Raw genomic sequence first — 21,023 nt, 5'->3', positions numbered from 1 at the left:
ATGTTCTAGGTTGCCAAGTAGGACATTAAGGCATACACCTAAAATTTTTCCCTGACAAGGACTTTTCCGAAGACAGTAAATTTTATTCATTGGTTCTTTTTATACAGCCATTTTCCGACTGCGGTCATAAATGACCGTGCCGGCCCCAAAGGGAAAACTTTGATCATTTTAGCGAGAAAAGTTACTGGAACAAGGGTAGACCTGAAGTTCTGAACTCCAGGGTAAATTGGAGGGCCTGGAATATCACCAACGTTCCTTGAAATAGCCAATTGGTCTGTGAGAAGGTTCAGTCAACATAGTAGATTATATAACTTCACTCAGTTTAGAAAGAAAAAATACTGGAACAAGGGAAGACCTGTAGTTCTGAACTCCAGGGTAATTTGGAGGGCCTGGAATACTCCAAACGTTTCTTGAAATATCTGATTGATTCATGAGAAAGCTCAGTGAACATTAAATAACTTCATCGTTTAGTAAGAAAAATTACTAGAACAATTGTAGATCTGAATTTCTGAACTCCGGGGTAATCTGGGTGGCTCGGAATACCCCAAACGTTCCTTGAAACAGCTAATTGATCCGTGAGAAAATTCAGTGAACATGTTAGATTTTATAACTTCACTCAGTTTAGCGAGATAAATTATTTGAACAAGTGCAGACCTGAAGTTTTGAACTCCAGGGTAATTTAGAGGGCCTGGAATATCCCAAACGTTCCTTGAAAGAGCTTTTCGATCCATGTGATGGTTTAGTGAGCATGTTAGATTATATAACTTCACTCAGTTTAGTGAGATAAATTACTGAAACAAATGTAAACCTGAAGTTACGAACACTAGGGTAATTTGGAGGGCCTAGAATACCCCAAACGTTCCTTGAATTAGCCTATTGATCCGTGACAAGGTTCAGTAAACTTGGTAAGTTATATATCTTTACTCAGTTTAGCAAGAAAAAATACTGGAATAAGTGTAGACCTGAAGTTCTGAACTCCAGGGTAATTTGGAGCACCTATAATATCCCAAACGTTCCATGAAACAGCCTATTGATGCATGAGAAGGTTTAGTGAACAGGAAAGATTTTATAAATTCACTCAGTTTAGCGAGATAAATTTCTGGAATAAGTGTAGCCCTGAAGTTCTGAACTCCAGGGTAATTTGGAGGGCCCGGAATACTCCAAACGTTCTTTAAAACATCCTATTGATACGTGCGAAAGTTCAGTGAACATGGTAGATTATATAACTTCACCCAGTTTAGCAAGAAATACTACTGGAATAAATGTAGACATGAAATTCAGATTTCCAGGGTAATTTGGAGGGCCTGGAATACCTCAAACGTTTCTTGAAGTAGCCTTTTGATCCGTGACAAGGTTCAGTAAACATTGTAGATTATATAACTTCACTCAGTTTAGCGAGAATAACTACTGGAACAAGTGTAGACCTGAAGTTCTGAACTCCAGGGTAATTTGGAGGGCCTGGAATATCCCAAACGTTCCTTGAAATAGCTCTTGAGATTCTCAGAGGTTGGTAGATTCTATTTGAAATTGTAATGTTATTGTTTTTAACCCAAACAATTATTGTTACGGTTGTAGATTTCAAAGAGTGTGCTTCAGGACAGTTTGGACGTCCTAGAACATCCCAGGACATAGCAAAGCAAGTGAAATAGTGTTTTCGTTAAAAGAGTAATTCAGTATTATCTAGCCTGAACATCATTTATGTTCACAAACAGCATTTCACGCTTTGTATGTACTTATAGTTCAATTTTCCAAACTTCAGGATGTTCAGGATGTTCTAGGTTGTCAATTAGGTCATAAAGGCATATACTTCATATTTTTCTCTGATAAAAGAGTATATTTGAGACAACTTTACCGAAGACAGTATATACATTTGTTCATTGGTTCTTTTTTTACAGCCTTTTTTGTACTGCGGTCATATATGACCGCGCCGGCCCCAAAGGGTTAAACGTGGAAAAGTAAAAATAATTATTCGCAAAATTACAGGTAATAAACTGCAGTGCGTTGTTGCCAATTTAATCAGAAAATTCTACTTATTTCCCAAAATGAAAGTTTTCGAGAAAATTGATTACGGCTTCACCATTGTTTGGTCGTAGTTTTGTATGGCTGTTTACCTTTTAGAACCAGCGACGCGTTGAGGTAGCTGTAAAGAGCCTTCCTTGCTGAACTCACTCGGTCCAAAAATTGTGACATTTGAGCGGGCACGCTTCCGTATGCTCCCCAGGTATTCTGGTCAGCTCTAGTGTCAAAAAGCTTGGACCGCGTGGATTCGGTTCTATCGGTGAATAAGACTATATGCATCAGTGATGCAGTAACTTAAACGTTATAGCCGAATAATGTTGGCTTCAAATATTCACATCTGTAAAGGATGTAATAGTTGGAGTCCAATATTTGACTGTCATTGGACTGAAGGACTAACTTTTGATCAGCACTAACGAAATTCTGATATTGCCAAATATAAATTTCGATCATTGCAGATCAGAGTCACATTGTATACTGATAACTTGAGCCAGAAAAAATATTTTGATAGTTATGTTTCCATTTTATATAATCTTTTTGAAGACTATTCTGAAAGATCTGTAGGTTTTTTTTCTAAATTCTAAATTTGATGTAAGATTTTATTTTGTTTTTGGTATAAATGGCTTAAGTGTGCATTATTGTACATGTACATGTATGGAAATGTATGTATGTCTGTATCTTACTTACGTGGTAGAGCAAAAAATTGAATTGAAGTCACTAAATGATTTAGTTCTGACATGCACCTGTCGCCTCTGAATTTTTTATTCTTTATGTTGCAATTTCTTAATCAGGGTACGTCCATAAATTACGTCACGCAAAGTTTTGCCATATTCATCCTCCTCAATTTTCATCTGTATCACATTTTTTGTATGGATTCCAATTTTTATATGGGTAGTCACGTTTCATTGTAATCTCCTCCTTTCTTTTCTGTACGTTACGTAATTTATGAATTACCCCTCACCAGCAGTTATTTCCAACATGTTTACATTGTAATGGGTCGAACTGCATGAAAATATATTTGATTAATCTCGAAAATAAACTTATAGAACAGCTAGATATGGACGACACACTTTCAAGAATTTTTTCGGATCCCCACCATAAACTTGAATTTTTTGGTGAAATAAGGTTTAATTTATGGGAATACGACTATGAGTAACAAAAACGGAGCTGAATTCCAATTGTGAGATACCTTGGGCGTTAACGGGTTAAGGTCGACTGATTAAATTTAAGCTTGAAATACGCGTATTTGTCGAAGAATACAAACACTATTGAAATTAAATGGTAGCCGGCGTCGGTACTGCATGGATTTTGTTTTCACTCCGGATAATCGAGTCCTCCGGGTAGTCGAATCACAAAAATAAAAATAAAAACCTGCGGTAAAAGAACAAAATATTTTTTCGTTGTTTTATTTATATGATTCAGTGGCGTAGCCAGAAACTATTTCTAGAAACATTTTCCTACCTACGTCCAAAACTGCAAAACCATTCATATTGTATATTGGAACACTAAATTATATCAAAATTATGCATAAAAACTAAAAAACAAGAATGTCAAAAAACCACACCAAAGACTTTCCGTTGAAAATAAAATGCTATACATTTTATTTTCAACGGAAAGTCTTTGGTGTACTTCAGGCACAACTCCGATGTACAAACCATTCCAAATTTTTCTGTATCAAACGCATAAGTGCCGTTTTTAATATTTTTGGGCACGTGCGGTTAATGTTTCATAAAAAAAAAATTAACAACAGGATGTCTGTACTTAATCATAAAATTGAAAACCTCTGCTCCGGCAGTTCGGAGATCATAGAAAGTAACGTCACCATTTGAAGCTACATTATGCTTGAAACAAAAATAGAATCTTCAAAATTCCATTATTTGCGGCGGCATGATTCATCTCCATCGGAGGTGTCGATATCTGCGTATAGCCAACCACCGCCCAGATGCTTTTCGATCTGTTTGGCAATGATGAGACATACGAAAACAAAAGAAAAACGTCAGGGTCGTCGTTTTGGAAACGGGCCCCCCGCATGTCCCATCTTTCGGTGTTCACCGAAGGAGCATTCAACTGTCTTTGGGGAATGCCCAAAAAAGGAAAGTGTTTATTGCAGCAATTGCCGATTCGTGTGCTGCTGCGCTGATCACGATCGCAGATCGCCGAAATTTCGTCGCATCATTTGTTCGCTTATTCCTTAACCGAATCACCCCCGCTATGCAACTTCGCTCAACATGTGGCTTAACTCGTGTTTCTTTTTCCACTTTCTCCATTCCAGACTGCACGAGGAGATAGAGCAATTCTACGCCCACATGGTACCGACACAGACGGAGCATGCGCTAAGGGTACAGGTGGTCGCTCGGATAGAGCAAATCGTGTTGAATCTCTGGCCAGCGGCCCGGGTGGAGATGTTCGGATCGTTCCGCACCGGGCTGTACCTTCCAACTAGTGATATTGGTAAGTTGAGTGTGGTGTCTTTCGATTCAAGTCCAATCTCATAGGATCCCTTTTATTCCGTAGATCTGGTCGTAATCGGACTGTGGGAGAAGCTCCCGCTGCGAACGCTCGAAAACGAACTGATCAACCGTGGCATTGCCGAACCGATGTCGGTGCGCGTCCTCGACAAGGCGTCCGTCCCGATCGTCAAGCTGACCGACCGGGAAACGCAGGTCAAGGTGGACATCTCCTTCAACATGCAGTCCGGGGTGCAGTCGGCTGAGCTGATCAAGGACTTCAAGCGGAAGTACCCGGTGCTGGCCAAGCTGGTGCTGGTGCTGAAGCAGTTTCTGCTGCAGCGGGATCTGAACGAGGTGTTCACCGGGGGCATTTCGTCCTACTCGTTGATACTGATGTGTATCAGCTTCCTGCAGCTGCATCCGCGGGCCAACCAAAACCAGACGACCAATCTGGGCGTGCTGCTGTTAGAATTTCTCGAACTGTACGGTAGAAAGTTCAACTATATGAAGACTGGTGGGTATTTTAAGCATTCCAATAACAGGACGATTCTAACCACGCCAATTCCACTTCCACAGGTATTAGTGTTAAAAATGGCGGCCGATATATACCCAAAGAAGAACTGCAACGTGAGATGATCGATGGTCACAGGCCTAGTTTATTGTGCATCGAGGATCCACTAACGCCAGGAAACGACATCGGACGATCGTCTTACGGTAAGCTGGTCTCCCCATCACGAATGACGGTGATAATCTCTAATCCCTGTTTTCCCTCCACACAGGTGCCCTCCAAGTAAAGCAGGCCTTCGAGTACGCGTATATCGTGCTAATGCAGGCCGTCTCCCCGCTGAACAAATTCCTCAACGACTGCAACCGGCAGAGTATCCTCGGTCGGATAATACGAGTCACTGATGAGGTGATCGAGTACCGCAAATGGATCAAGGAAACGTTCGAATCAAGACTGAAAGCGGCGCAAACGATAGTGCCCACGATACTGAACGACCCGCTAAACCCGCATATTCCACTACACCTACAACCCCAGCAGCAGCAACAGCAAGTGCAGCAACACCAGCAGATTATCTACAACACCAACAGCAGCAGCAACCGGCGGAGAAACAGCTTATCGAGCGTGGACACCTCCGAGGAGAGTATGGACAGCGATGGGGACTCGAATTCCGTGTCGAGGGACATTTCCCCGACGAGTATAAACCGATCTCCGGAGTTGGTGCACGACCACCACGGGATGCACCATCCGAATGGGACCACGGGGGGTGGCGGTGGTGGTCCCGTAGTTGTGCTAACCTCGCTTCCAGCCCACGGGCACGAAACCGACAACAATGTGATCAATCTGGCGTTGGCCCAACAACAGCAACAGCAGCAGCAGCAGCAGCAGCAGCAGTTACTGGATGGGATCAACGAGAACCAGATGATTAATTATAACGTGAGTACCAAGGGTTTTGTGGGGGACAAACGATTTCGACAGGGACTAATTGAGTTTAATGTCTGGAAATTACGCTTCAACTAATGATTACTAATCGATCAAATAGTGGTCGATTCATAGAAAGCTTAGAAATTCTATCAACCCATGATTTATTTATTGATAGATTTAGTTAAACATATAAACAGATAACAACTCAGAATCAACAATTTTACGCTACACTGCTCGATTCGTGACCGCATTTCTATATTCTCCGGTTCTTGACCACGCTCACCAAATTATTGTTAACATGAATCGCCCACCTAGTTCGGTGCGCTCCACGCCTTATCGTTCCAAAACGATCCGAAGTGAACATCTTTAAAAGGTTGTTGTCCGGCATTCTTGAAACATGTCCTGTTTATCGTATCCTTCCAGCTCCTTCAACGCTTGTGGTATACTGTGTTCGCTGTAGAGTTGGGTAAACTCGAGGTCCATCCTTCGCTTCCCCACATCCGCGTTCTCCTGCACGCCCCCAGAAATGGGCCTAAGCACCGGCATTATTTTATTTATTTTGCTTTACACCAATTAACTTGATAAAACCTCGTCAACAATATTTCGCCAATTCACTCGATTCATGGCCGCGTCTCTCCATCCTCGACTGCGACCCACGCTCTCCAGGTCCTCCACGCCTTCTTGTTCCGACCGGATTCGTGGCGAACACCATCTTTACAGGGCTGTTGTTCGGCACTCTTGCCCTGCCTAGTGTATCCTTTCAGCTTTAGCCGTCTTCAGGATACTGGGTTCGACGTAGAGTTGGGCAAGCTCGTGATTCATTCTTCACTGCCACACACCGACAAGTTATGAACAAAAATGATTTTAAACGAGTTTTTTCATACTAATTTGTGTACTTTATGTTGAAAAAATCGTAACACTTTTACAAGATTTTTAACATTTTTCATGTCTTCTACAAAGTTGTTAAACATCTTAAAACGCGTGTTTTTGCTGAACATTGCACTTCTCTATCTCTTAAAGTAAAAGAATTATCAGTCGAATTCGTTTTAATAAGGCTTATTTGTTTGATAGTAGAAACCCATGCAGAGACGCTTATAGACAAAAGTTTTTGTCAACTGCCGAAAGGGGAGATATGGTACTTTCATGATTTGTAAGAGTTGTCTGCGCCATTTTGCGCCGAAGCCAGTTATAAAGGCCCAAACTACCCCTTGAAAAAAGAGTAATTCGTGAATAACTTTGTTACTTCAACAGATAGGGTGATGATATGTTCAGCAAAAACACGGGTTTTACCATGACAAACAACTTTGTAGAAAACACAAAAATTTTTAAAAATCTTGGAAAAAAGTTATGACAAAAAAATATGATTTTTGGGGGCCATTCACATACAACGGCATATATCTCATAAAGTATGAAAGATAGAAATATCGTGTCTTAGACTAAGTTGTTTCAAATTGCCAATTCTACAACTTTGCGGAAGACACCATATGTCTATCTAAATGTTTTGAAAAAACAGTTTTTCTATCTCACTGCTAGGTGGATTGATCACAAAACTTTTTGCATCAAAAGATGCGCTTTAATACACCAAGAAACTTCTCCGAACAAACTATATCGCTAAAATCAAAGGTTTAAGCTCGACTCTTTTTTCTTCGCGTTTCAGGCGGGTGAACACATCTGCCACCGTTTAAAATTTTCCCCCAATAACATCCATGTCGTCCGCGATGCAGACAAATTGTCCGGATCTCGTGAAAATTGTGCCTCGACTGTTGAGTCCAGCTCTACCAATGACAGCGCAATATTGAACAACAGTCGTAGTCCCCGCCGACACTTGAACGAACTGGAGTCTTCGCCGGAGACCTTCACGCAGTTTTGTGCACCGTCCATCGTTGCTCTAATCAATCTTGTGAGCTTCTCAGGAAAGTTGTTCTCGTTCATGATCTTCCATAGTTCTACACGGTCAATACTGTTGTATGCCGCTTTGAAATCGATAAACAGATGGTGCGTAGGGACCTGGTACTAACGGCATTTCTGAAGGGTTTGCCGCACGGAAAAAATCTGGTCCGTTGACGAACGGCCGTCGATGAAACCTGCGTGATAACTTCCCACGAACTCGTTTGCTATAGATGATAGACGACGGAAAAGAATCTGGGATAGCACTTTGTAGGCAGCGTTTAGGATAGTGATTGCACGATCATTTTCACACTCCAATTTGTTGTCCTTCTTGTAGATAGGGCATATAACTCCTCCGGTAGCTGTTCCGTTTCCCACATTCTGATTATCAGCCGATGCAGACAAGCGGCCAGCCTGTACGGGCCCATCTTGATGAGTCCGTCTCCGATACCATCCTTGCCAGCGGCCTATGTATGTTGTTCTTGAGCTGTTGAATGGCATCCTTAACTTCCCCCATCGTGGGAGCTGGTTGGTTTCCACTGTCCGCTGTACTGACCTAGCCATCGCCTTCGCTGTCCTGACCTTCTGTGCCTTCGTTCTCTGCGCCATTCATGTGTTCATCGTAGTGCTGCTTCCACTTTTCGATCACCTCACGCTCGTTCGTCAAAATGCTCCCATCCTTATCCCTGTACATCTCGGCTCGCGGCACCAAGCCGTTATGGTATGCGTTGAGCTTCTGATAAAACTTACGTGTCTCTTGAGACTGGCACGGCACAGCTGTTCCATCTCCACGCACTCCGTCTGCTGTTGCCGTTTCCGTCTATAACGTTCCACGTTCTGTCGGGTCCCTTGCTGCAGCACCATTGGTACCTCGCGTACCTGAAAGAACAAAATAGACCCCTCTTGAGCAGTCATCAACGATACATCGGGTAAGGAACGATTGGTTAGACGAGATTCTGGAGGAGAAGAATGCAGCGCGGGCGGTCATACGCCACACAGTGCTTCGAATGTATGGGACGTCGGGACAAAAATCATAACTTCCGTTATAGGCGTTTTAGCTCAATGGTGTTTATAGAAATGTTGTCAGGAATCATTAGGGCTATAATTGACATGATTGACCTATGTGATAAACATAACCGCATAAGTGACATAAGCGCCAATTTTGTATATTTATTTTCATAAAGATGCGATCTCTTCTAAAAATTGTTGGAGATGGCTAAATTTTATATTAGCAAAAAATACTCGCAATTTATTGATCCCATGAGTAGCGTAAACACCAAACGATAATAATTTATTTTCCAAATTATCACGGATGAAATAAAAATACAAAATCACTTTGTAAAAAATCTTCTATATCAAGTTTACTACGTGGTATTCTTTAGTGAATAATTCAAAGCAATAATCTTGACATTGCAATTGATGATATTTCGTCACATTTTTTTTTATTTTCTAGACATTATATAATCAAACTGAGCAACATATATTCCATCAAATCCTTGTGACTGTTAAAACATGTCTATATCAATCAAAATGTAAACTCTTGTAAATGTAAATGTAAGCTCTCTCCAACCTGTGAGCGATGTTAATCAAACAATAAAAGCAGTTGATCTAGCAATGAAGTGCGTGGGTGTCAAAGATGCCATTTTCGGCGTTTTGAAATATGTGAATGAACCCAAATGACAAGAATGTAAATTTTCACCGCACAAATTCAAAGCAGAGCAACGCAGGTTATTGCAAACAAATAAAAACCTAAAATGGTTAAACTATTCAGCAATACCATGGTCAGGGCCGTAGGTTCTAATCTCACCAGTTGAGGACCTTTCAAAGTTGAAAATTTCCTCCAAAAATGCATGATTTCAAATTCAAAAATGATCAATTGATGCAAAAATCAAAGAGGTGTTTTGAGGTGATTTTTTGTTTTAGCTGTTTGAAGTTTTGCTAGTTATTTTGTTCTATGTGAAAAATAAATTATATGAGAGCTTTAGGTCTTACAAAATTCCTGTATGAAAAAATCACAAATATTTACAGTATTATGTATAGACCTTATTTAGCTTGATGCTTACCATTTTGATAATCACTTAAAAAAATATCATAGAACAACATAAATCGCAACAAGAGAAAAATTGTAATTCGCACAAATTTACAAAATCTACGCCATTCAATCAAACTGTTCAACAACTTGGGTTGGTCTGGTCTCATAAATAATTGTGTTCACGATGTTTTGTTACTCATTTAACACATATCAAATATATGCAAACAAAGTAGCATACTCGATTTTGTGAAATAAAATAGTTGATTTTTTCACTTTTGTCCAAGGGACGCAGGACTGTGCGACGGTCTAGCCAGCTTCGCCTTGATACAGCATTCGCGTGTTACCCTGATTCCGCACTCGCTAACACACATTCCAGACACCAAGCCTTTACGCACCGCTTCCTTGAGTGCTTCCGGACTTCTGTGGCTTAGCCGACGATGCCACATATGCAGGCATTCTTCACTATGCCGTTTATCACTCACTAGCAAAGACCGCTCACCGGCCAAATTCAAACGATAAAGTCCACTGATTTTGTCAGCAACCGCGACGACTTTCTGTCCGTGCAACAGTTTGCACTTTTCACCGTCGAATTCAGTGCGCACACCCTTGTTCGAAAGTTTTGCTATCGACACGAGATTACTTTCGAGCTCCGGAGCAAAAATCACTTCCGTCAACGTTAGCGAAACGTTTTCACCGCGTTCGTTCACGCACTGTATGGTACAATCTCCGATGCCTTCCGTGCGGAGCATTTTGCCATCCGCCGCCGAAATACTCGGACGCGCACTTTTATCCAACCGAACGAACAAATTTTTGTCGTTAGCTACGTGCGACGTCGCACCAGAGTCAATTAATCACGCACCAGCTCCAAAATCACACGACCGCACCATAAACGTAAACGACTCTTGGTCGTCTTCACGCACTGTTTTCGCCTTTTCTTTTGACTTCTTCTTCATATTTTTATCGTCACTATTCTTCGCCGCCAAGAACGCTTCACAGTTCCGTTTGCGGTGCCCCAACTTTCCGCAGAAGTATCATGAAACATCCACTGATTTCTGCTGCTGATGGCTAGATCCAACTCTCAGAGCCGTGTCTCCCGTTTCGCTCTTCTGCTTATCCGCTTCGTCGATGAGCTTCACTTTAACCATCTCAAGTGTGAGCTCGTTTTCATCCCGTGCCTCTAACGCCGTCGTTAAGGGGTTGAACGCATCCGGGAGGCCACGAAGGATTAACGCAACCTTCAGGCATTCGGTCATTTCGAATCCTGAATTCTCGAGACGAGCGTACTGCTTCTCAATTCCGGCGAGGTAACTTTCCATATTATCACCTACCTTGTAGTTTTGGTTGGTGATTTGTGTAAACGTAGTAGCCGTTGGTTTACTGGCGTGAGCGCCCGCACAATTTTTTCAACCCCATTCCACATCAAGACACCGAAGTGTACAGACCGTTTCCTGCTAATAAACATTATTCGTTATTGTTAGAACCCGTGTCCTGGTCATTTCTCCCAGCCCCGTCCGCCTCAGATTCCATCAGGTTATGGGCTCGTCAACGATGGAAGGCTCCGGAATTCCCCTGTTGGATGCTCTTGGATCAAACTTCGAGAACTGGCGTTTCCGAGCTCAACTCTACTTGGAAGCAGTGGAAGTTTCGGAGGTGCTGAAGAAGGACGTTCCTGCTGAAGAGGACCCTGGAAGAGCGAAGTTCCTGCAGACCGATCGAAAAGCGAAGTCATTGATCGTTCGATTTCTTTCGGATGAGTGCCTCGGCAACGTACGGGAAAAGGAGACGGCGCGTGATATGTGGAAGGCTCTCGAGGACAACTACGCCAAGAAGTCGGTGGCCAGCCAGACCCTGCTACGGAAGCAGCTGGCGAGACTCCGGATGAAGGAGGGCGCATCGATGAGGCATCATTTGCAGCAGTTCGACGATATCGTACGGCAGCTCAAGTCAGCCGGCGCTAAACTGGAGGAGAACGATACGGTATCACAGCTGTTTTTTACCCTTCCCGACAGCTACGACTCCCTGGTTACGGCTTTGGAGAATATAAACGAGAAGGACCTGACGTTGGAAGCCGTGAAACAACGACTGTTAGCGGAGGAATCCAAGCGGTCTGATCGGTTGGAAGATTCTTGCGAAGATAGGAGTGCAGCGTTTGTCGGTGGAAGAAATAAGAAGCCCGAGAAGCCGAAGAAGTCGTTTGCTGGTAAGTGCCATCGGTGCGGAAAGCCTGGACATATGCAACGAGATTGTCGTGTCAAGAAGCCCGAAGGTAAGGTGAATGCGGCCGTTGGAAGTAAGGCTGTTTCGTTCATGGTGAACAAGACACCAACGGAGATGGACCACAAGAAGTCGACTTTCGTGGTTGATTCTGGATGTAGCGATTATCTAGTGAATAGCTTGGAGTGCATGCAGTCGGTGAGGAAGCTCAAGGAACCGTTCGTGATCGATGTGGCCAAAGATGGCGTCTCGATTGTTGGTAAATATGAAGGTGAAGTCCTCGGATTTTCCAAAGAAGGCGTGCGGTTTGAACTGTAGAATGTGATCTTCGTACCTGAGCTGAGAGGTAACCTGTTGTCCGTGAAGAAGATGTCCCAGGGTGGCATTGACGTGATGTTCACAACCCGTGGTGGAAAGCATCAAGCTGTGATGAAGAAAAAGAACGCAATAATTGGAGTAGCACTTCTAAGAGGTAATTTGTACGAACTTGATTTAGATTTGAACGTGACGGGAGCCACAGCAAATGTGTGTGCTTCGGATACTGGGAACCTTTGGCATCGTCGTTTGGGTCACGCCAGCCAATCTACGATGAACGCGCTGGCCCGGTTTAGCATGGCAGAAGGGTTCGGTCCTAAAGTGAATGCTGTTGGATTCTGTGACACCTGTGTGCTTGGAAAGCAATGCAGGGAACCCTTCGACGGACATCGAGAAAGAGCTAGTCGTCTGCTGGAGCGGATACACTCGGATGTGTGTGGACCGATCGATCCTCCGGCTTGGGACGGGTCGAAGTACTTTGTCTCATTCATTGACGATTGGAGCCATTTCGCTTGCGTGTACACAATGAAGAAGAAGTCTGAAGTATTTGGTCTTTTTCAAGAGTTTGAAGCGATGGTGACTGCCCAGTTTGAAAAACGAATCAGCAAGCTTACCGTTGACCAAGGACGAGAGTACGGTTCGAAGGAACAAAAGGCGTTATACAAGCGGAATGGGATACAAATCCAGCCTACCGTTGCATATTCCCCACAACAAAACGGTGTTGCTGAGAGATTCAACCGTACGCTAGTTGAGAAGGTAAGGACGATGCTGATTGATTCGAATATGCCGAAGTACATGTGGTGCGAGGCTGTGCTTGCTGGTACGTATATCTTGAATCGTTGCCCTACTACCTCTCTCTCTGACAACCGTACACCTGCGGAGTATTGGACCGGTGTTAAACCGGATCTCTCGAAATTGCGAATTTTTGGATGCAAGGCTTTCGCATGGGTGCCAGGCCAACTTAGAAAGAAGCTGGACAACAAGAGTCGAGAGGCGGTGATGGTCGGATATGCTCCTAATGGCTACCGCCTTTGGGACAGATCGTCAAGAAAAATCTTCATAGCTCGTGACATCAAATTTGACGAGAAATCAATGCCGTATGCAGTTGAAGACAGTGAAGATTTGAAGGTTCCGTTGATGATTCCGACAGTGTACCCAGCCGAGAAAGATGATCAGGAAGTCGAACCGGAAGCGATAGTTTCTTTTCCAAGCGATGATGAAGATTCGGTTGACCTGGAGGAACTTCCTGAAGAACAGCTTGAAAATCCTGGGGCGCTCCCTTCATAAACAAGAGGTGATGACTGTTTAGAGTCTAACACTAGGCGCAGTGAACGGGAGCGCAAGCTTCCAGGTAAGTTCTTTGACTTTTTGACTGGGTTCAGAGCAACGTCTGTCTGCTGGGAATCTTTCACCATCCTCAGATCCCCCGGAATCGTTTGATGAAATCAAAGCGCGAGATGACCGACAGCTGTGGCTGGATGCAGTGGACGAAGAGCTTAAATCCATGGCAGCCAACAAGGTATGGAAACTGGTTCCATGCCCAGCCGGTGTGAAACCCCTTCAGGCGAAGTGGGTATTCCGTAACAAGGAGGATGAGAACGGCAACCCCGTGCGCCGTAAAGCGAGACTGGTCGTCAAGGGTTTTCTACAGAAACCTGGCCTGGACTACAACGACACCTATGCACCTGTTGCGAAGCTAGCGACAATTCGGATCGTGCTGGCTGTTGGTGTTCAAAAAGGGTTTCATTTCCACCAAATGGATGTAAAGACGGCGTTTCTTCACGGAGAACTTCAAGAAGAAATATACATGGCGGTTCCAGATGGTTTGCCAGCGCGACCAGGCAAGGTATGCCGTCTGATGAAATCGTTATACGGACTGAAGCAATCCCCTAGATGTTGGAACGAGAAATTCAACCAAGCGCTCCTGAAATTAGGCTTCGTTCGTTCCAAGCACGATTATTGCCTATACACCACCCGTACCGACGAGAGGGGGAAGATGCCGTGTTCGTCGTACTGTATGTTGATGATCTCCTCATTGCGGGCATGAAATTGTCGACGATCTTGGAGCTGAAGCGCGAACTGTCCCGGATGTTCGCCATGACTGACTGTGGGGAGCTAAACCATTTCCTCGGCATGAAGATACGGTACGATCGGTCAAGCGGAAAGATGACGTTATCTCAAGAAAATAGTCTGGAGAAAATCTTCCAGATGTTCGGCATGTCGCAGTGCAACCCTACAAGGACCCCGATGGGGAAGGGTTTGCAGCTCGATCGTAAAGTAATCGAAGCCTTTGACGAACCGTACCGTGAACTTTTGGGGAGCCTCATGTACGTGATGGTGTCCACGCGGTCGGACATCTGTTTTCCAGTCGGGTACCTTGGGAGGTTCCAATCCCAACCCGGACAGCAGCACTGTACCGCACTCAAACGAGTACTGCGTTACCTAAAAGGAACGATGGACCATTGCCTTACGTTTTACCGAGATGACCGAGCGCTACCCCTGATCGGATTCGCGGATGCAGACTGGGCTACCGACACAGAGGACCGGAAGTCAGTTAGCGGATTTGTTTTCCAAGTGTATGGATCGACCCCAGCAACACATATGTTTTAATTGTGTATTATCAACTAATATATAACCAAAACTAGTCATATATATGTTGATAATACACAAATATAACATGTGTGTTACTCGGGGACGGTTGTATGGTCAAGCAAGAAGCAGACGACGGTGGCCACTTCGTCAAGTGAAGCAGAGTATGTTGCATTGAGTGCTGCAGCATCGGAAGCAGTATGGCTGGCCGGAATCCTCGGTGATTTAGGTGAAAAGACTATCGAACCAGTGACCATATTCGAAGACAACCGTGGATGTATCGGTATGGCCAAGAACGTGGAGAGCAAGAGAGTGAAGCATATAGACATCAAGCATCATTTTCTGCGAGATCTTGTTGCTGCTGGGAAGTTGCTAGTCGAACCGATTGCGAACGTAAACCAACTAGCTGACTTCTTCACAAAGGCCTTGGACGTTGGACGATTTGAGGAACTTCGGAAGAAGCTAGGAGTGTCCCAACGAGAGGGGGTGTAAACGTAGTAGCCGTTGGTTTACTGGCGTGAGCGCCCGCACAATTTTTTCAACCCCATTCCACATCAAGACACCGAAGTGTACAGACCGTTTCCTGCTAATAAACATTATTCGTTATTGTTAGAACCCGTGTCCTAATCATTTCTCCCAGCCCCGTCCGCCTCAGATTCCATCAATTTGCTTAAGCAGTGTCACTTTCTGCCCCAGAGACGTTTTGTTGTGGTGCTGCTTGAGGGCTTCCCACGTCTCTTTTGCCGTCGTTTTGTCGCGAATTAGGCTGTACTGACTCTCGTCCACCAGCAGCTGAATGGTGGCGAGCGTCTTTTCATCGCCATCTTTCCATGCATCCGTTACCGGGGTTGGTGCTGTCCCTGGATCGACGTACTTCCACAACTGCTCTCGCCGGAGCAAAGCTGTGACGGAAAAAGACCACGCCGGGTAATTTGAGTTATTCAACTTGATAACTCTCGCCCACTCCATTTTGCGAAAAACAACCGCCGGATTTTCACTCGCGACTTTCGCGGAAAATAACTTGCGACTCGAACTAAAACGACCGTAACTTGATTCCGAACACTTCTCGGAATTGATCCGTAAAGATACCGACTGGGGCCATAACCTGTCGGAGTGGCCGCAATGGAAAAAGAACTCGGATCAGGGAAGCAATAATAAACACGTGTATACTGAACGTGAACTAACAAAAGAATGAATCTAGTTTTATTAAGCGGAAGTAAACAAACGCATTACACAGTCAATGTGTCATAGTATCTCTCTGTCAATGAAGTTGTCGCCGCTCAGGGGGCTCAACAATAATAACTGTGGAACCCTCTATTCTATTCTACTCTAAGTGCTTGCAAAGCCAATAATGAAAAGCATCCTGGAAATACCGAAACTATTTCTGGTATTTTCGTGTCAGTATCAATATTTGCAGGATATCAGTGATATGATGCAAATTTTATAATGGCCAGGCCCACTGTGCAGACTTGGGTTTAAAGATAATTCAAAAATTTGCGGCGATCAGGTTATTCACGTATGAATAACATGATAGACGAAAATTTTCAAATCGGTTGAAGAAGAAACGGGGACAACTGTACCAACCGTTTCATTGGATAATAACTGTGGAACCCTCTTCTCTTATCATAAAGTTTGTTTCTGAAACGGGAAATATACTCTGTTCCCATTGGGATGTAATTCTAAGAAGAAAAATAATCGAAGAACATTCAATAACAAATTGATAATTTTCGCGCATACATTAATGTTTGAAACTTTCTACATTGCCTTTAAAGGCCTTTACATGATACAAGTGCTCTCAAAAAAGAAAAAAAAGTAAATTTATTCTCTTCAGATAAGCACAAACTTGATAAAAAAAAAATTCGTAAAATAGTGTTTTTCTCAAGCAATATACCGATTATATTGTTTCAATTTGGTACAGGTCGAAATTTAGCACATTCATGGGTCGAAAAATAAAACAATGGGTCGAAAAATGGCACAAAAAGAAAAAGCCATTTATCCCTGAAAATTCAAAAAATACAATGAAATATCATCTGATAGAAGCTATTCATGAACAAATATTAGGTTTTTCTATTCGATTGCCAAATTTGAATATTAGTTTAAAATTTTTTGCAGGGTTTTTAGAAGTTTTCCTAGTTTCATGGGTCGAAATATAGTGTTTTTACCCTACTGTAATCAAAACCATTGCATTATCGTATTGATTTTGTATCCACAGGTGAACAACCGACGAAGTGCGTCCTCTCCGCATCAGATCATCGGTGGTGGCAAGAACGCTCCCCTCAACATCTACACCCCCCGGAGTAGCTCGGAACGGATGGCGACGATGGGAGGCGGCAATGTGGGAAGTCGGCACGGAACGGTGGGTGGCAACATGAACAGCAGCAACATCAACAACAACAACAACCAGTCGTCCGGTTTGGTGCGGCACAATAGCAAGCAACGCCGATCGCAGATGAGCAACATGTTGGAGCAATACTTGATCCAGCCCAACAACAATAACAACAGCAACAACTCCAACATCATCAATCTGACCGGTAAGGATGATGGTCTGCATCAGAGCAACAACAACAGCAGCAAGGATCAGAAACAGCAGCAGCAACAGCAGCCAAGTCAGCCCTTGTACAGCTTGAGCAAAAAGTCGTCGGCGCAGAATGTGAATGCGACGACGTCTTCCTCCAAGCGCAAGAAGACCATCTCCCCGACGGACAAGAAGGGTGGTCCGATCGGCGGCGGGGGTGGTTCCGGAAGCGGTGGCAGCAACTCGGGAAGCGGCATGGAAAGCCGATGATATCACACCCGACATCAGCACTGTGCGCGATACGTGCACTATTGCTTCTAGAAATGTGGCGAGCGAGTGCTGTGCCACGGTAATCGTTTTCTTTTCTGTTTTAGAGAGACACATTAGGATTATACTACTAAAAAGTGCGCTAGTAGGTACAAGTGTGAATATTTCAACCGCAAGAGAAAGTTTGACCGAAGAAGTATAGTGATCCAACTATATATATAGTTGTAAACGTTTTGCATATAGTTACATATTATATTAGGTAGAGAGCAAGTTACTAACTACAGGAAGTATTCGTTCTCTTGCGAAGACTCTCTTGAACGTCTTCATGGAATCGTGATCATCATCTCCGTTTATCAATATTACCCTACGCCCCTATATTCATATAATTTTGTCTCTTATATGTGTACAGCTGCCATTTGTATAGCGAAAGCGCGCGCGTTTTTTCATCGATTACGAATATTACTACTACCCGGGATCTTATTACTAAATATTGTTGGCAAACTCATATCCATAATTTCCGTGCGTGTAGCCACTGCCCCTGGTCAGAGTAAGGACGAAATGAATGCAAGCCAGAAAAAGAAAATCAAGAACTTAGTCAGACAAAAAAAAACATACCAGTTAAGCTATAGTAGGAGTTATGAAAGCAAGCCTCTATTTAAGCTCATATGAACGCGCGTGATAGAACGTGATTATCGTTTAGGGATTACTCATTCGAGATAAGTGTAAGCAAAAAAGATCACAGAAAACCACAGCAAACTAACAGACCGACACATACCTAATCCAAAAGAGCAAGCAACATTCGAAATTATAGCAAAAAAAAAAAACAACAACAAAATCACACCTTTGAGAAAGGCGACTTCCGTGTAGAGACGTAGATTCTGGCCCAGTTGGAATTGTCCTTCGCGCGGATAGGAGTCGATTTTAAGCAAAAAAAATCCAGAAATCTTGAAGTTTTATGCCATTTGAGTGGCAATGTGTGTGCGTAACGATACAAGCAAAAAAAAAAACTAAAGGGATGTACTCTTTCATCCAACCGGTTATACCTTAAGAATCCAAAAGTATGTAACGGCCAAATAACCAAGCAGGCATCTAGGACCGCACCCTCGTTCCGATCGCTGTCGTTGTAATAGGGTAAAGCGTTTGAAAAGATTATTTTAATGAACACTGTAAAACTGTAGCTATTATTCTAATGTAACGAAACAACAGGATGCAAATTAGTTGAGTAATGTCAAGCAATTCCAGAAAGGAGGACGTTCGTCTTGCACGAGAACGTCCGGAAAAAAAAAGTGAAGCAATAATGATTTAGAGAAGGTTTTAGGTGATCAGAAGCACAAAATCGGCGTTTTACAGCTCTTCTTCCTGCGAGGAAGGTTACAATTGAGAAGGACCTGGCAATATTCACTGTGAGTATTTAAATTATATGTGGGTTGATTATATGAGGGCATTGAGTTGATAAATCCCGATACGATGGAGACAGGGACTTGTTCGATTTGAAAAAAAATGGATGGTCTCTGAAGTAACTTTTTTAATCAAAATGATTTCTAAAGACTTGGGTTTCCTTTTTTGCAAGAGTGAATCCTTGCACAAAATTCTAAAGGCTGCAGGGATACCTTCAATGATTCCTACGTGACTATTCTGCAGGTTCTTCCGGAATTTCTTTTTAGATTCCTCGAGGAAATGCTTCAGAAATTATTCGATTGATTTCTGGAATATTTTTAAAAATTCCTCCAGATCACTCTTGATTTTTTCTAAGGATCCTGTTACCCATCCTTAGATATCTTCCAAAGATTCCCACATAGAATTCATCCATGAAAATTCACAAAGATTTATTCCAGAGTTGTTGAAGAAATTCGTTTGGCAGTTTTCATAGCAACCCCTAAAAGGATTGCTCCAGAGAGAGAGCTTGCAAGAATTTCTCAATAAATTGGTCCAGAAATTTCTCATAAGCTTCAAAAACTGCTCTAGGTATTTCTCCAGCATTTAATTCACGGATTACTCCTGCCACACAATTCTCAAGTAATTTCTTACTTCAATGGTTTCACACCAGCAATTATTCTTATTATCCCTCCGATCATTCCTTCATGAATGTAATTTGGGATTTTGTCTTATATTTTACAAGGTTATCTACGAATTCGATTTATTAGTTTTGCAATAATTATCTCAAAAACTTATCAAACAAACCCCCAACGACTTCTTTAAGAGCCTAGGAAATCTTTCGAAGTTCCTTGTAGGAGATCACCAAAAAAATTTACAGAAGATTGCTCAAAGAATTGCTGAAGGAACTTCTGAAAGAGGAACCTCCGGAGCAATTTGGGTTTATACTACGAGTGGCGTGAGGTGACAATTGTCCGTTTGGTTTACACGGCGAGTCACTTCACTCGAGTCGAGAATTGTTACTTAGCTATACGAGATCGACAATTCTCACCCCATTCTCACGCCATTCGTAAAATAAACATAAATATTTGTTTTTTTTTAGCCTAATTGCTAGTTGAAATCTTACAGAAATCATAACCGATAATTTTAGAGGAAATCTTAAGAAATCTCTAGAGGCGTACTAAACATGTTTCTTTGGAGAAAATCTATAAAAGAATGTCTGTATAAATTCCTTGAGGACTTGACTCTCTCGTGAACTTTCTGAGAAATAAAATCCTTTCAAGTATTCCGTGGGGTATTCTCTGGAGTAGTTTCTTGTAATTGTCTTGTAATTGCTTCAGTCGTCTCGTTTTATTTGAGTTGTTTGAACAACTAATCCACTATCCACAAGAATCAATTTGGAGTTTTTTTTTCACATTCATCGAGGGGAATATGGAACGAAAACACACTTCGATATTCCAAAAGCACAAATTTGAAGAACCAAAGAGCCATTCGCGCTGGAAATGTGATCGATTGGAGGTGATCAACCAGAACAGATTTTCAGCGCGATTGGATCTTTGCGGTTATTCAGATTTGCGGTCTTGAGATATCGTAATCTGATTTTGGTCTATACACCTGCCTTTATCAATCTACGTCACTATGCAACGGCTACCACCTGAACGAGGGTGACTCCAAATGGGTTGACAGGAAAAAAAACGAAGAAATAAAAAACACAGTCATACTGAGTACAAAATCTTAAGGTAAATAAATTATAACAGAAGAAAAAACAAGAAACAGTGTAATTTATCTGTAATATAATATTTAATTAAACTAGAAACAAAGCAACACAAAAAAAAACGTTAAAACTATGCTGTAAATAAAGAGAAACAAAAAAATCGAAAAGTATGTGGCAGTCAAGCCAAAACACAAGGAATTTCGGTGGCGCGTTATTACTGGCTG

The 21,023-nt window shown here is 42.7% G+C and overlaps 1 protein-coding gene across 9 annotated transcripts in view; it reads left to right on the top strand.

Annotated features, from left to right (window-relative positions):
- Positions 1 to 19,047, top strand: part of LOC5576668 (non-canonical poly(A) RNA polymerase protein Trf4-1) — a 110,358-nt gene extending 91,311 nt beyond the window's left edge. For all 9 annotated transcript variants that reach the window (XM_021852327.1, XM_021852325.1, XM_021852333.1 and 6 more), the window contains 5 exons: positions 4,289 to 4,467; positions 4,531 to 4,980; positions 5,043 to 5,180; positions 5,246 to 5,904; positions 17,142 to 19,047. In XM_021852327.1, coding sequence (XP_021708019.1) covers positions 4,289 to 4,467; positions 4,531 to 4,980; positions 5,043 to 5,180; positions 5,246 to 5,904; positions 17,142 to 17,714 — 1,999 coding nt within the window. In that variant the 3' untranslated portion in view covers positions 17,715 to 19,047. The remainder of the gene's footprint in view (positions 1 to 4,288; positions 4,468 to 4,530; positions 4,981 to 5,042; positions 5,181 to 5,245; positions 5,905 to 17,141) is intronic.
- The last annotated feature ends 1,976 nt before the right edge of the window (positions 19,048 to 21,023 follow it).

The sequence above is a fragment of the Aedes aegypti genome, chromosome 3 (assembly GCF_002204515.2).
Source record: "Aedes aegypti strain LVP_AGWG chromosome 3, AaegL5.0 Primary Assembly, whole genome shotgun sequence".
In the NCBI taxonomy this organism is placed as follows: domain Eukaryota; kingdom Metazoa; phylum Arthropoda; class Insecta; order Diptera; family Culicidae; genus Aedes; species Aedes aegypti.
The sequence above is the reverse complement of the archived record's forward strand: the minus strand, read 5'-3'. Positions and strand labels throughout refer to the sequence as shown.